At 36.0% G+C, this 16,657-nt stretch overlaps 2 protein-coding genes across 2 annotated transcripts; one reads left to right on the top strand and one right to left on the bottom strand.

Annotated features, from left to right (window-relative positions):
- Window positions 1-6,683: 6,683 nt before the first annotated feature.
- LOC129899368 (succinate dehydrogenase subunit 6, mitochondrial) lies at window positions 6,684-10,757 on the top strand. The gene is made up of 3 exons (XM_055974316.1): window positions 6,684-6,970; window positions 8,913-9,015; window positions 10,405-10,757. Exons 1-3 carry the CDS (start codon window positions 6,776-6,778, stop codon window positions 10,554-10,556), a joined length of 450 nt encoding a protein of 149 aa, XP_055830291.1. The 5' UTR covers window positions 6,684-6,775; the 3' UTR covers window positions 10,557-10,757.
- A 583-nt stretch (window positions 10,758-11,340) lies between these two features.
- Window positions 11,341-16,303, bottom strand: LOC129898771 (E3 ubiquitin-protein ligase RHF2A-like). Its single transcript, XM_055973441.1, has 9 exons — window positions 16,207-16,303; window positions 15,371-15,502; window positions 15,243-15,289; window positions 14,152-14,214; window positions 13,947-14,055; window positions 13,481-13,854; window positions 12,957-13,064; window positions 12,507-12,844; window positions 11,341-11,571 (listed from the first exon to the last, which is right to left on the bottom strand). Exons 1-8 carry the CDS (start codon window positions 16,207-16,209, stop codon window positions 12,538-12,540), a joined length of 1,143 nt encoding a protein of 380 aa, XP_055829416.1. The 5' UTR covers window positions 16,210-16,303; the 3' UTR covers window positions 11,341-11,571; window positions 12,507-12,537.
- Between the last annotated feature and the right edge of the window lie 354 nt (window positions 16,304-16,657).

The raw sequence follows: 16,657 nt of genomic DNA, 5'->3' as shown, positions 1-16,657 counted from the left end.
ACTGTGAATTTAAATATGGAATTTTAAAAATAATTGAAATAAAATTTACATAACTAGTCCCTGTGAATTGTGATGTTTGTCCAAAAAATAAACTTTTCATACAACAACAACAACCCATTGAAATTCCACAACGTGGGATCTGGGGAGGATAAAGTGACCAAGGTAGGACGGCTGTTTTAAAGAGATTCTTGGCTCGAAAGAAGCATAAAAAGATGTCAGATAAGGCTAAGAAGTTCAAAGTGTTATGCAAAAGCAAATAACGAATAACGCAAATAATGAAAGCGACACAGATAAAATAGAGTAATCAAAGTATAAAAAGTAATAGAAAGATAATAACAGAAGTCAGAGCACAAGAAATTATAGTGCGCTAATGCGCCTACTAATACTGAAGAATAACGAGACTACGTACTAGCCTTCTATCCTAATATGGGTCCTCCACACCCTCCTATCTGAGGTCATGTCCTCGGTAAGCTGTAACTGCACCATGTCCTGTCTAATCACCTCTCCCCAATATTTCTTCGGCCTACCCCTATCTCTTCTGAAATCATCCATGAACCTCTTACACCTCCGCACTGGGGCATCTGTATCTCTCCTCTTCACATGGCCAAACCATCTCAGTCGCATTTTTCGTATCTTGTCTTCCACCGAGGCCACTCCTACCTTGTCCCGAATAGCCTCATTTCTAATCCTGTCGCTCCTGGTATGCCCACACATCCATCTTAACATTCTCATCTCGGCTACTTTCATCTTTTGAACGTGAGAGACCTTAACTGGCCAACACTCCGTCCCATATAACATAGCCAGTCTAACCACCACTTTGTAGAACTTACCCTTAAGTTGTGGTGGTACCTTCTTGTCATATAGCATACCGAAAACGAGCTTCCATTTCATCCACCCTGCCCTAATATGATGTGTGACATCATCGTCAATCTTCTCGCTGCCTTGCATGATAGACCCAAGGTACTTGAAACTATTTTTCTTTTGGATGGCCTGGTCACCAAGCCTAACTTTCGCGCCAACCTCCTGAGGTGTCTCACTAAACTTGCACTCTAAGTACTATGTCTTGGTCCTATTCTGCTTAAACCCTTCAGACTCCAATGTATGTCTCCAATTCTCCAGCTTAGTGTCACCTCCGCTACGACTCTCATCGATCAGGACTATGTCGTCCGCAAAAAGCATACACTATGGCACCTCACCTTGAATTTGTTGCGTTAATCCATCCATTACCAAGGCAAATAAAAATAGACTAAGGGTTGATCCTCGATGCAACCCCATCACAACTGGAAAGTGCTCTGAGTCCCCTCCTACTGTCCTTACCCTGGTTTTGGCACCCTTATACATATTCTTGATCACCCTAATGTACGCCACATATACAACTTTAGCCTATAAACATCTCCATAGTATCTCTCGTGGAGCTTTATTGTAAGTTTTTTCTAGATCGATGAATAACATATGCGAGTCCCTCTTCCTCTCCCTATACTGCTCTACTAGTCTCCTCATAAGATGTATGACTTCTGTAGTTGAGCGTTCCGACATAAATCCGAACTGGTTCTCTAAAATAAACACGCATCTCCTAACCCTTATGTCCACCATTCTAAATAAACTTTGCATATATGAAAAGAACTAGCAAGATTTTTTTTATGAAAAAATTTCTTCCTTGGCGAGGGCTTCAACTACTTGGCCCTACTGATCCTGCTATACATGCTTGACCTGAAGATCTCCTAATTTTGTCAGCAATAACCTGCAATTGAAAGAAAATTTATATATTTAAAAATTACTAATAATGTATTACATATAAAAAAATTTAAGCATATAGGAAAATTTAAATTAAATTTTTTATAATTAATTTTCAAAATTTCAATAAAGCTACATAAATTAGGATGAAAGAAACAATTTTAACTGCATTTAGGGATGGCATGGGGCGGGGCGATTTATTTCATTTTCGACCTGCCCCGCTTTGCCTTGCATAGACCCTGCCACATAAATTTTCAAGTTTTTTTTAATTGAGTTTAATATGAAAAATAAAATTCATAATTCTTTTTTTATTTTTCGTTAATCAACATCAACAACTAATTAATTGTTTCTAGTTAACATTTCAACAATTATTTCTTAATCGCTAATTAACTTTTTCTAATTAAGATTTCAACAACTAACAACACACACTGGACATGTCTAGTTTATTTTTATTTTAAAAAAAATTAAAACTAAAGTCAAAGTTTAATATAAAAATTTATATCTTTAATTTTTAGTCATTACAAAGATTTAATTTTCTTTAGATTATTATTTGGTACCTTAAACCCGCATAAAACGACATCTCCCCTCCCCCCGCACGTTAATTTTAAAAATAATTACTTCAATCCGCCCCGCCCCATTGCCATCCTAACTGCACGACACTAAAGTAATCAATATTTATTCACTATAACATCGAAAGACAAATCTAAAATTTAACACTTGAATATGAAAAAAAATGCCTATTATTTGGCTGGTATGAGCTACCTACTCCCCTAATTTTAGTCTTCAATCAGCCAGCGAGCTCCGATCAACAAGTGTTGTCATCGAAAACTAATTAGTATTAGTGATTCTACCACAATTTATTTACTTTAATGCATTTGAAATTTATGATTGTTTAATAAATCCTTATATACATATTACATCACAGCTATTAAATTGGAGTGAATCCATAATTTGCACACTATATCCACTTGTGATAATAATAAAGTCACTCATTATGATGGTAAAGTTACTATGATAAATTATTTTGTCGTTATATGTCACGATTCAATTCCGTAGGCTGTGACTAAGGCCCGACCTGGACACCCATATACATACCTATAAGATGTAGTCAAGCTGAACTACGAACAATATGATAACTTACATAAGAACTCCTATGGTTCATAACATTTTCATATAAACACGTCCCTATCATTTGCCTCCTGGGGATTCACCACCAATCATATCATCAAAAGACATGCAAGCCAACAAGGCTGTCATTACATATCAATATCCACAGCACATCGTATAGACACAGCTGAACAAACTTATACACAACCCACACATATGTCTACAGACCTCTAAGAATATCAACAGTATCATATGTCGGGACAGGGCCCCCGTCGTACCCTTGAATAAACATATATATACATCAAGAGGATTGGTACCAAAATCTAGGCTTCGATACAATGGAGCACTCCAAAATAACTGAGTGGAAATCCTAAGCTGGCAGATTCCCGAAACGAGTATCTGTACCTGCGGGTATGAAATGCAGCCCCTCGAAAAAATGGAGTCAGTACGGAATACGTATTGAGTATATAAAACATAAAATACCATAAAGGAGATCACATCTGAAATAAAGATTCAGGAGACAAGTATAATAATTAATAAACCACTGTACCTGCGTCTTATGAAATGAAATCATGTGTATCATCATCATATACCGTATTCGGCCCATTATGGAACTCGGTGTCACAATCATATCATTATATCGTCATATGTATATATATATACCGTACCCGGCCCTCTAGCAAGGGACTCGGTGAATAGAGTAGTGTGCACTTTATCGTACCCGGCCCATTATGGGATTCGGTGTCATAATCATATCATCATAACATCATATCATCATATACCATACCCAGCCATCTAGTAAGGGACTCGGTGAATAATATGGTAAAACTGTACATGATAAGTTGATAACATATCCGGTCCGGGACTCGGTGAAAGAGGTAATAACAGTATGCACAAGTAGAATATCATGAGCAACCATATACAATTAGATCATCATCTGAGACTCAATAGAATACGTAACACTCGAATGTCTAAAGTATGGAATTTATTGGCCAAGGTAATGTAGTTCGCGACAGGTCCGCATCACAGACATGGCCATGAAGAATAAATCAAGAGAAATTAAGAATTCAAGTGCGACGCAGTATAATCCACGACAAGTCCGCGTCGCGGACTTGGGACAAGTAAAGATCAAAACTGAAGCTTGAATTTAATTTGCGAGGCAGTGTGGTTCGCGACAAGTCTGCGTTGCGGACCTAGAACAAGTATCGATCAAAACTGAAGCTTGAATATATTTGCTAGACAGCGTGGTCGGCGAAAAGTTCGTGTCGCGGACCTGGTATGGGTAATGCAACACGATGACGCAAACAACTATTGTAAGTTAAGGATGCTAATTATGATAAAGTCTGTAAAAATAGAGACTTTTATACACCAGCAACTATTCGATATATAGAGAATTTGAGGGGCAATAGCTCAATCATATTAGGAGCTCTAACATCAAGAATTAATTAAGGATCGTGAATTACATTCGAAATTTATGAATAGAATTACCCCAACCTCATATAATTCATTACTTAAATCTAAGGCATGCCAAAAAGAAAGAAGGGATAGCTTTACATACCTTGAACTCTATCTAAATGTCCAACGTCTACTTCTCGAGCTTGTGGGTCTAAAATTAAGATAACATAGTCCACAATTAGATATCCACATCACTTACTAACTAAGCCAAGTACAAATGAAACTTAACAAAATTTGGACAACATTTCCCCTGCAAATGTAATAATCCTCGAAATTTCAATTTAGCCACACACCAATTAAAATATCAACAACAACAATACCAATAATTTCATATCAATATAGAATTAAATTCATCCTTAAGTTACTTTCAAAACAACACAATATACATTCGAATGTTAATGCTTTTATTCACTCCTTTATTTCTATATACCCATAGTATAACAACAAAAATAACTACATCCAATCCTTCTATATTTCAGCCCACAAAATAATTCGTAATAACCACAAAATAGTCCCCAAACATCATTGCAAAACAGCCACAAATATTATAACAAACCGCTCCAAAATATATACAATATCTTCATACACTTTATTCTTCCAAATTCAAGAACAACAACTCATCAACAACATTAACAACTATTATACATCATAACTCAACTAATTCCATCAATTTAATCCACCCAAAATAGCCTCTTAATCCATAAATCTCAACAAAATGACAAGCGAGTTTATAACGCTATTTTCTCCGTTCTAATCCGTTAAAATTCTAAATAAACTCGTTAACAATGAAAAATGGACTTTAATATTACCTTAAGTATGCAACAACCACATTAACACTCTTCTTCTTGGTTGATTTTTAGCTCGAATTGAAGGCAATGCGACGTACAACACTTTTCTCTTCATGAGCTTCGGGATTCGGGGCTTAGATTTTGGTCGAAATTGATGTTTCTCTCTAGGATTCTCCCCTATCTCTCTCTCCGGAAATTTTTGGGTACTCTTGGTCTGAAATGGGGAAGGGAGGCTGAAAATATCCCTTAAAGGGTGTGGGATTGGGCCTGGCCCGAGTTGGAGTCAGGTTGGGCTGAATCCACTGTTCAGCTTGACCCTTCTTTCTTAAAAGGGAAACTTACATAAATATACAATATTAAGAAAATATTTACCATTTATAGCAATAAAAAAATAATTTCACTGAACACTTATAATACATTTATAATACAGTTTTAATACATATTGCAGAGAACTATTTATAAAACATATATAATACAAGTTTTTATAGATGGATAATACATTTATCACATATTTTAATAGACTTATAATACATTATGTTAGTTTCTTACTACACAAACATAATATATATTTTAAAACACTTATAATACATTTATATTGTATGCATAATTCACTTTTAATACAAGTATAGATTTATCATAATATTGCTATATATTGCTATAAATGGTAATAAATAAAAAATATCACTAAAATCAGTAATTAATTTTTAAAAAGCACTCAATCAAGTAATTTTTTCTTCTTAAAACGTCCATATCTTCTTATCCCAATGTCGCCTCTCGACCCAAAATCTATGGTTGGAAAGCTATTTCAATTGTCTACAACTTTCATTTTGAGAGTTTTCCCAAATACTCAAATACTAAATGGGTTATGGCCTCCCAAAGTCAGCCTACCCGAAAACGTGACTTTAAAAAAAAAAATATTTGATGGCTTCCACTTTGATTTGGCTCAAGGGTCCTTCTTAAGTTGTCTTTAACTTCACATATATTATCCATATAACTTGTCATTTACAATCAAATCGTGTCATTTTAAAATTTAAAATTAAAAGTCCTTGAATTTATGTCCGTTAAGCTCATGAATAGTCCAATGTGCAAAAATACAGAATATAACATTATAGTTGGTATAATTTAAAACCCTGTTATACAGGATAAAGTTCACTCACGGGCGAATTTACGTAGCTCAGAGGGGGTGCCACACCATCTCCTGATATCGATTGAAAATCTCTATATACATATATATTTATAAAGAAAGTAAAAATACTAAACGTGTCACCCTTAGAAATAATAAGTCCTATGGTGTCAGTGGTTAAAACTCAGATTTACCACCATAGGATTGCAAGTTTAAACCTTGCTGTGTAGTATATTTTCTTAATACTTTTTTTATAATGCAAGACATCAATAGCATGACACCCAAAAATTTAAAATTTTGAATCTGGCTCTGAGTTCACTGAAACTAATGCCATGAGTTATGACTTTAAGAAAGATAATTACTTATTTTAATGACATGTGTAGTGTGGAGAACCAGATAGTGGGCCGACCCGGGACCAGCGAACCGTTATCCACGTATCAGGAGTCGGGTCGGGTGTGTCAAAAGCAGAAGAGCGAGAAGAATCACCATCAGTTGTATCACACCAACCTAGGAATAATTCTAGAAGGAGCACTCTTTGAGAAGAAGAAGAAGAAATCATTGATTAACAATGGGTGAGAATTCATCATCATCATCCGAATCCTTCCTGAGGAGACATTGGGAAGGATACAAGGAGTTTTGGGGCGAAAGATTTTCCTTTTTGGACAACTATTCAAGGTTCATCAAGCGTGACAAGCCACTTCCTTGTTGGTCTGATTCTGATGTCGAGGAGTTCATTGCTTCCGACCCACTTCACGGACCCACTGTATTTTCCCTTTTTCTATGTTCAAATCTTTCTCATGTGCTTACATTTCATTTGATTTTGTGTGTTTTTACACACACATATATATAAAGGCGCTTACCCATCTGGGTCCTCTTTGATTCGTCTCTTTTGATCTAATACCTTTGGTTAATTGGTTTCTGCTGTTAGATTTTCGATTGACACAATTGTTGTGCAGTTTTTTCCTGGTTATTTCCTAATTTGGATTGGTTGGGTAATTTTGTGATTATATTCTTTATGCTTTCTCTGGAATTTGAAGTGCATTTCTTCCTAGTGCTAGCTGAAGTTAGCTTAGGTAATCTTCTCAGGGCTACTCTTGGATTGAGTGGTGTCCTTGAGAATCTTGTGGCTTTGTTGCATTCTCAAATCGCCAAAATTTTTATTGAAAAACTTCCTTTTATTTTTCTTGCAGTCACATACTAATTTAGCTTGTCTTAATAGTTGGTGAAATTATACTTGGAGTAGATTCTCCAGAGTCCTAGTAGATTGACGGCCCCTTTATACTTAACACTATTTTTCATTTAGACACATGAACTCTAGCTGTGACCTATTGAACACCTTAAGTTGTCAAATATGTGTGTATTAAACCATTAATGCTCAGAATTCAGATGGCAGATGGTGTTCCCACGTGAAATTGAGTGTGCAGAAAAGGCTTTGGCTGGTAAATATAGAGTTCCTCTGGTAAAATGATTCTCCGTTCGCTGTCTTCCTAGTTTATTTTCTATAGCCATGATTTTCCAGTCATTCTCTTCTTATTATTATCATTTAAAAGTCAAACATCTTTTCTTTCAAAAAAATCTTGCCTTACACGTTACACCACTATGGAAATCCTTACACGTTACACCACTAATATTTCTTCTGAAAAAGATAGACAGTTCCCCTTGCTTTCAGACACCATCACTCTTGCCCTGTCTATCTCTTTCAGAAGAAATATAAGTCCACATAACTGCACCACTGAGCATGCAAGGTCACACAAGAATGTGCTATTTTTTGCTGGTGCTCCAAATTCATAAGCTGGTAGATAAGAAGAGTATCCCAGCTATGGGCATTCATTATCAGGCTCCTTCCATGTTTCCTTATAGTTCTTTTGAGCATATGCAGATAATAAATACTACTAATCAGGAAAAAAGTTAATAACAACACTTCTTTTACTTTAGTTTGAGAAACATGAAGTTGTTGCTGCGTACATGTCACCCTCCCCAAACCCCACTTGAGTGGGACTACACTGGTATGTTGTTTGTAAACATAAAGTCTTGTCTATGTCTATCTTGTTCACATATAGTTTTAGGTTGTTGAGGTAACTTCCTTTATTTGATTTTCTTTTCTCTTCTTCAATCCATGCAAACAAAAAGGAGAAGAGTTTTGAAACTGTTCTTTGTTTGTCTTCTTTTTCCTTGTTCCAAATAGTTTGAGAGAAGTCAGGGAGAGGGGGAATGAGAAAAAGAAGTAGGCATACAGATGGAAACTAGTCTCAATATTTCTGGCAGTATGCTTCTGGAGGGTTATCCCCAATTTCTGTTGATTCTCCTCCCCCCTCACAACCAGCGCCTCCTAAGGAATAAGAAGAGAAGTTGTCCCCAACCTCAGCTTATCTGCTTTAATCCCTGTTCATCTCTATGTCTCGATTTGAGCTGCTGGACACGGTTTTCAAACTATTATTGATGTATTACCACTACCCTGAATGAAATTGACATTTGTTCTCTCTCTCTCTCGTGCATGTAAACTGCTTGTTGGTCAGTCTGTCATTTTACACAGGAGGGTGTTGGGTATATTGGTAATGTCAGATGATTAGAAATTGCATATTTTTGTGTTACTTTCCTCTGATAATCCTACTGTTTCTGCTTCGATTCTGTTGGACGAAACGGTTCCTCTAATTTTTTTCCCTTTTGACCAATTCGAGCTGTTGTTCTTTTTTTCATTTTTCCAGCTGAAGACTGCTAGGGAAGCGGTGAAGATTAGTGCTGTAGGAGGCATTATTGGAGCTGTTTCAACTGCAGGTGTAACTTGGAAGTATTCCAGGAGTTTGCATGGTATGTTGAACTTAATTCCCCACTCCACCCCCACCCACATTGCTGTCATAATATTACTACTAATGCATTGCCCAATGTTTGAGCATTAAAGTCTTTTAAATATCAGAGGGTCCAGGAATTTGTTACCTTGGATGGTAACTTCATTCATAAATATTTTGGTAAATCTGATAGTACGAGAAGCTTTTGTCACATGATTATCAACGATGTCTTTTCAAACAGGTTAAGTATTTTTTAGGCATCGTCTATATTAGAGTGTTAATTGTTCATATCGAAATGTCCGAGTTGAAGAATATTGACGTGTTAAGTTCTATGTTAGATTCCACCCATCAAAAGGAAAAAACGTTGTATATATTAGATTCCATATCATCGTCTTCCCAAAGTGTATCCCCCATCAAAAAACCTTTACACGTGATAATTCATTGCCCAATGTTTGAGCATTGAAGTCTTTTAAATACCAGAGGCTCCAGGAAACTACCTTGGATTGTAACTTCATTCATAAATATTTTGGTAAATCTGATTTTACAAGAAGCTTTTGTCACATGATTTTCAATGATGTCTTTTCAAATAGATTAAGTATTTTCTAGGTATCGTATATGTGAGATGCTAAGTGTTCGTATTGAAATGTTCGAGTTGAAGAACATTTGACGTGTTAAGTTCTATGTCAGATTCCACCAATCAAAACGAAAGAAAGTTGTATATTAGATTCCATTTCATCTTCCCTAAGTGTGTTGATCCCCATAAGAAAACCTTTACACGTGATGATTCTCTTGCTCTGTTCTTTACTACCTCTGACTGCATACTTGTGGGCTAAAATTGACTGTTGCCATCTTCAAATCTGTTGTGTCTTCTTTTACAGTTAAAGTTTTACTATGTTCCACCGATGTGGCAACTTCTGATCTTACTTTTTGATTTCTTCGCTCATCTTTGCCCATATTCAAATGAAAAACAGTAAGGATAGATTATGTCCTCCTTATTTTCCTTGTGAACAAAGTACAAACATGGTCAGCCCAAAGAAAGCAACAGATCTTGCATGGACCAACTGTCACACAATTTCATATTTGGGGAAGATATATGTAGTATTTTGACTATTTTATTCATTCTGATCCTTTTTGGTCAAAGTTGATACAGTTCAGGTTCTATACTTTCAGTGCCTTCAAAAAACTGATTTGATGTCCCTGCGACTATTTTAATCATTATGATTCTTTTTGGTCAAAGTTGAAATCTGATGTATGTTCAAGTACAAATAAGTTTGCAGAGATTTCAAATCAGTTTTTTGATATCACTGATTTGATACCATAAGTTTTGCAGAGAACATGAAACAGAATGGGTTGGGGTAATGTACTGATTAAGATGATTGACTTTGTTGCTTATTGATGTTCCATTTGGTAGGTACTGCACTGTCTCTTGGAGCTGGTGCTGTCTTTGGCTGGACCTTTGGACAGGAAGTTGCCAACCACTGGCTGCAGCTATATAGGCTTGACACCATGGCTGCTCAGGTTAAATTCATGGAATGGTGGCAGAACAAGGTTGAAGGACAGTAATTCTCGTATCTTATCCCGCGTTGAAGGACAGTTTCAAGTTTGGTTTTGGTGTTAAATGTCAATGAACTTCGTTCAGGAATAAGAATCAATCGCAGTGTTCAAATTGTAACCAGTGACGCTATGGGATTACCTGTTTTATCTTTCCGTACTGAATTGTTACAGTAGAAATGCAGCTTCTGCCAGTTTTCTTTACAAAATTGATCAATATGTGTACAAAGTTGGTGTTTATTTCTCTCCAACTCGAAATTTAAGCATCTGAACAGCCATTATTAAATTATGCCAGGGTTGCTGCGTTTGCTTGTCTGAGACAATAAGAGCATGCTTACGCGACCAACAACGAAGTAAACATCATTGGTTGTGCTATACGGGTCGTCATTGCTACCAATACGTATGTACTTCTTGCGCTTCAAAACAAAAAAGCAAAAAATAAAGTTGCCAACACTTGATTTGCCAGTCGTTTCATCTGCCTTTTATCTTGTGTAACCACTTGCAAGCCGATACACAAATGTCTCAACAAAAAATTAGCAAGAGAAAGGAATGAAACCATTAGAAAGTTTTGATAAGCTTTAGTGCTTATAACGCTAGGAAGGCTCATTATATGACACAAATCATAAATATAAACATTACAGAAGAAAGGGCACCTAGAAAATGACTAATCAATGTAACAGATTCAATGTTACTCAAGATTGAGGTTTGTGTTAAAAGTGAACGTGCAATGTTAACTAGATTCCAGAAAAAAATTGATCTAACAATTTTTAACGAAGATTATAAAGGAGGGTTCATGTAAAATTAAAATAAAACAGTTGTATTCATCAGTACTTTTCAGTACCCAGAACAGGCCAATTTACATCTGTACTATCATACATATATACGGCTTGGACCAAATGATGAAATCCATCCTCCAATTTTATTGAAGCAGGCTACATTCAGTGTTGAACTACAACGTACTAGCGTTCACCACAGAACCAATAAGTTGCAAATCATATATATCACTGATGTTGGCAGGGGTATCCACCTGCAGGAGGGGTAAATTCATTGTAATAAACATAACTACGTTGGCAAAAAAAAAAAAAAAAACATAACGAGAAATTACAATAGAATGCAAGGCAAGAGAAGTGCAGAAAGTTTTGGTCATCTTCTGTAAGTTGACTACAAGAATTCAGTATAGTGCTAAGAGGAAGTCATAGGAACACACTTAAAACTCCTTTGTCCTCTTAGTCCTCATCATCAAATTCTTGTTGATCACAGTTCTCTCGGTTTCTCTATAAGCAAAATATATATTTTTAATCTCTCTGGAACCAAGAAGGTACTAACATGTTAGAAAAGTGATTATGAAATTCTAGGACTTTACACATGAAAAGAGTACAAGAACTCTAGCATGTGTTCCGACCCTTGCATTGCACTTTTGCTTTACCAAAAATGCAAGTTCTGTCGGACATCTGAACTTTATAAAGATAAGGAAAGAAAAGTCTATCCTCAACCTTAAAATAGCTACGGTTTCTTTCTGTCCACATTTTTTGAAAATATAAATCTCACAATAGAGATATGTTCTAGTCATGTGGATATTCCAAAAAGCGGCAGAAGTCGCGCAACTAAGGTCAGTCAGTGTGCTCAATGGTAAACTGCTATATCAACTTGTTTCGACACAACAAGGCTTTTCTGTCTCACTAATCAGTATGCACTTGAAATACAATAGGTAGCTCCTACCATCGTATCCAGAAGCACTAGGTGGTTGCGTGCCAAAATCATTGGAGATGACAAAAACCATCAGCATATTATATTCTTGGAGAAACCCTCTTTTTTCTCATACAGTTCTCCCTCCCCTTTTGTTTTGTCTTGGATCTCTCTCTATCTCTTTCTTCAAATTTTTTTTGAAAGGGAGGGGAGGGGAGGAGGGAGTAGGATAGAGAAACTTAAAAGAATTGGAACTCTTAGAAGAAGACAAGTTACCTTTAAGAGAGTGATATGAGTCATTCAAAACTTAGTTCGAACCAGAACTTGCAGCACATGGGGCTTGCCTAGTATCCTCGTTCAAAGAATGGGTATCACCAATCACAGGTGTATGCTGCTCAGCACGTCCGATAGGTAAAGTGTCCTCCAATATATTTGATTCGGCAGCACTGGCTCTGCTATCAGTGGTTTCCAAATGCTCCATTAGGTTTGATACAGTGGAAATAGCTGCACTGACTTCATTCTTAGATTCGGCACAATAGTCTGGTGTTGAACTATGACGAGAGAAAAATTTCTCTTTCCAACCCCTTGAACTTTTCGTTAAAGATTCTTTGTATCTAAAACACGACGAGCAAAACATGTAAATAGGGCTAACAAGCAAATAAATTATCGGATGTTTAAGAATTCAGCTGAAGAGTTATAAGAGATGATATTACAGTTTCCATATACCTCATTGACATTGCACTAAGTCGAGACTTAATAGAATCTGAAAAGGACTGAAAATCTGATGGTCCGGCTCTGTCTTGATTGTTAGGAGAAGATTGAGGAGGATTCCTCCTACAATACCATAACTCAATAATAAGCAAAAAATAAGAGAATATATTAGCCATATTTGTCTTTTGTCCCTTGACCTTTACTTTCCCCTCCCCCCCTCTTTTCTATGATTCAACATTTATGATATGTTTTCATCTTGTTTGCCCACTTTACATTTATGGTGAATGGGAATTAAGGCGCATGAGATAGCCATCAAAAAGGGCAAAATCCACGAGAAGGCATTTTTCTTGTGCCCCTATCTGGAAAGGGCGAGGCTGCGAGGGTGGTGGCTTTCTTGTGGTAGTAATTGTGAACTCATTGTATTTTTGAAAGATACATTCCATGACTATAATATGTAAGTGTAACATTGTAACTCATGTGGAGTAAAAGAAAAGAGAAAACCACCAGAACTCCAAACCAAGCTTGAGACACAAACATACCTATTGTTTGAGGAAGTCCCAAGTTGATTAACAGCAGCATTTGATCCTAACCCAGAGGCAGGAACCTGATCAGCTTGAAAAGAAGATGGTTGAATAACTGGTTGTTCAGAAACAATTGCAGAATCCTGACCAGCTACCAAGACTTCAGGAGTGGGTTCACCCCCACTCCTCTGAGTAGAAGATGAAGCAGCAGCAAGAGGAGGAGCATTTGGATGAGCTGAAAACATCAGAAAATGGGGACGACCTTGAGCTGATGACCTACCTCGCAGACCTTCCCTTCTGGCAAGGTGGCGTGTCCTTCCCATGGCAGCAGCAGCAGCTAAGTGCTGAATGATACGCTCTTCAAGCTCAGACTCAGTTGCACTTGCCGGTAACTGAAAGAAACGTGCCACAAGATTTTGTCACAAAATGGACCATAAACAGCTTATAAGAAGAAAAAAATTGTGGGGACTTAAGAAATGCCAACATGCTGCAATTCAAAATCTCCTAAAGTTGGATGGTGAAAGATTGTGGTGTTTCTAGGAGGATTCATCCTGATGTTTCGTTCATGCTCTACTGCTTCCAACAACTCCTGGCTGTAAGAGAAGCACATTTATCAACAGCCTCAAAATGAGGATTAAGGAAGATCATAGAGTGACAAACAATTGGCTCATTTGAGAATAAGACAGAACCTGTTAGGGTCTTTCAAGCTGAGAGGCTGCCAACACATGGGGCACTGGGAGCTTCTCTGACACCTACATCACATACGTTCCAGAATTATTCAGGATATTAGTGCTGTCAAACAAAAGCTCCATTCATGCCTTTTAGTCTCAGAATTTTCAGCATATACAGTCAAAAATACAAAAAAATCATAATCTATCAACTGATAATTTTCAGTGAACTACAATTTGTAAGGAATAAAACTTTGTTCAAAAAAAAAAAAATATGCTCCAGCTTGATCTTTATTTAATTTTAGTATCAGAAATAGCGGATATAGTCGCACCTCAATTGATCAAAACCACTTACATTTAACCTCCAAATGGATTTGGTTGGAACAATGGTAAATAGGAGATATTTGGTGATTCAAAAAGTCACTTCTATTGTTTATATAAAAAAAAAGAGTCTTTTTTTTTGGCTTTCTTTTATCGTTCGTAACAGACACAACAAGGAACCAATCTTTTGTGGGAACTCTGGTACAAAAGCTAAATAGATGAAATGAAACACCAAAAATCATGGAAGATACTACGGGTGTGACACCCTTTTCTCCGTCATCAATTGTGATTATATTTCACATCCTCTAATCACAAGCAGTGAGTGACCAACGTAACATACATTTTATTTATGGACGGACTACTTATATGAAAAATTCACAATTCTGAAATCATGTCACCACCGTTCTCTTACATTTTCAAGCTCAGAGGAGCATATAATCCTCTAAGAAAACCATGCAATACAAAGTTGGGCAACAGAGTAATATATCACATAAAAGATAATCATTCTTGATTGCAGTATTGTGCTCTTGGACGTTGTCAAAATAATCTACGTTTATTTTATGGGTTCCCACCAGTGGCACTTTATAGGGAATTCTACATTTTCCACAAGAAATCCTACAGCTCTCATCTTTATAACACAAGAGGAACAATAAAGGCCCTAAGGCAGCCATCTAAGTGCCCAAAATGTCGTCTTTTGGGCAAGTCATAAAAAGGCATTATGCATCATAGAGATAAGTGAAAAGAACAGTTTAGACATGAGATATATAATTAATAGGAATCATTTAGACCACCATTCAAGAATACATTGGAGATGGAATTCATGCTTGCAACCAGTCACCTGCAAATTGAAACATTATGTTACTTGATGATAGAGCCCTTTCCGTTCATAGTAACACAGGATAATGTGAACAATACGTACAGTAGAAGGATCACTATCACAAAATGCTTCAAGGCATATGCTGCAGGCATCATCACAGGCATCCAGAATTCCGCCTTCCACAAATGCTGCAGCTGATGTTAAAATATCCTCAGACATCTTGCCCTCCTCCATCTGTCAAAAGATCAAAACTTTAAACATCACTCAACTTTACTAAAAAACCAAAAAAAGCAACAACCATTTTGACTTCTAATCTCATTCGCAAATTTACAAAAACCTAACGAAAGTCCTTTAACACCAAATAATTTTCTTACTTGCTCTCACTTTTACTGGGAAATTGGAATTGACTAATTAATTACATGTGAGAATCAAATGCTAAAAAGACGATACAATGTGTCACTCTTTCATCTTAATACGGTATCGAGCAAAAGCTGTTTTCCCAGTTTGCTGGTCCCGGAATAGAGTTTCATAATTGATTAATAAATATCCAACAGCAGCTCAAAGAACTAAACCCCATTATTTCCATGCTCTTAAACAAAGTTGTGAATAACAATTTAATCCCAGCACGGAAAAGAGTTCAATAGAAACCCACCATAATCTAATACAGTATTTAATATAAAAATAAACACCATATAACAAATTAAAAATTTTCACTATACTATCCCTTATTTCCAAGACCACTATACAAACAAAAATAAATAAATGGAAACCCACATCAGAGTCGCGCAGATACTCAAAAATCTGAACAGAAAAATGGAAAAAGGGGGGGAAAAAAGGTGTTCACCCACTACTCCAATTAGTAAAAGAAGCTCAATTTAAGACACCCAGTAACTAGAATTAATCAAATTCACAAAATTATATAACTACTGGCAACTTACCATAAAGAAGATTCAATCAAATAAGTTGATCAGGAGAATTTTGGGTTTCGAGAAGTAAACCACAAAAATGAAAGGAGGAGGCAGAGGACGACTTTTAACTTTCCTTTTGATTATTTGTTCTTTATTTTGTTATATTTATTTATTTGCTTTCTTTCGTGAGATTATTAAAAACACTCCTAAACTCTGCATAAATTATCAAATTATTAACACATTTTATTTAATTAATTAAATTTAAATATAATTCCAATCTTACTGTGAGTAAAATATATTTTTAAATTTTCGTCAAGTTTAGAGATATTTTAAATATTTTTTTTGATTTTTTATTAAGAGTTTTTTGCTTCTACAAGAATTTGAGACCACTTATTATATCATATGACAGAATATATCTAAATTTAATTAGTCAAATAAAAAAATATTTTTAAAATTATCAATAATTTAAAAATAAAATTAA

Source organism: Solanum dulcamara, chromosome 8 (genome assembly GCF_947179165.1).
Source record: "Solanum dulcamara chromosome 8, daSolDulc1.2, whole genome shotgun sequence".
Lineage (NCBI taxonomy): Eukaryota > Viridiplantae > Streptophyta > Magnoliopsida > Solanales > Solanaceae > Solanum > Solanum dulcamara.
Note: the sequence above shows the minus strand (reverse complement) of the source record. Positions and strands in the feature narration are given on the sequence as shown.

Coding starts and splice junctions, on each gene's coding strand:
- LOC129898771 (XM_055973441.1), bottom strand. Junction 14,056..14,151: donor AGCTTGAAAGACCCTAACAG/GTTCTGTCTTAT, acceptor CTTCTCTTACAG/CCAGGAGTTGTTGGAAGCAG. Junction 13,855..13,946: donor GAGATTTTGAATTGCAGCAT/GTTGGCATTTCT, acceptor CGTTTCTTTCAG/TTACCGGCAAGTGCAACTGA.
- LOC129899368 (XM_055974316.1), top strand. CDS start 6,776: ATGGGTGAGAATTCATCATCATCATCCGAATCCTTCCTGAGGAGACAT. Junction 6,971..8,912: donor ACCCACTTCACGGACCCACT/GTATTTTCCCTT, acceptor TCATTTTTCCAG/CTGAAGACTGCTAGGGAAGC. Junction 9,016..10,404: donor GTATTCCAGGAGTTTGCATG/GTATGTTGAACT, acceptor TCCATTTGGTAG/GTACTGCACTGTCTCTTGGA.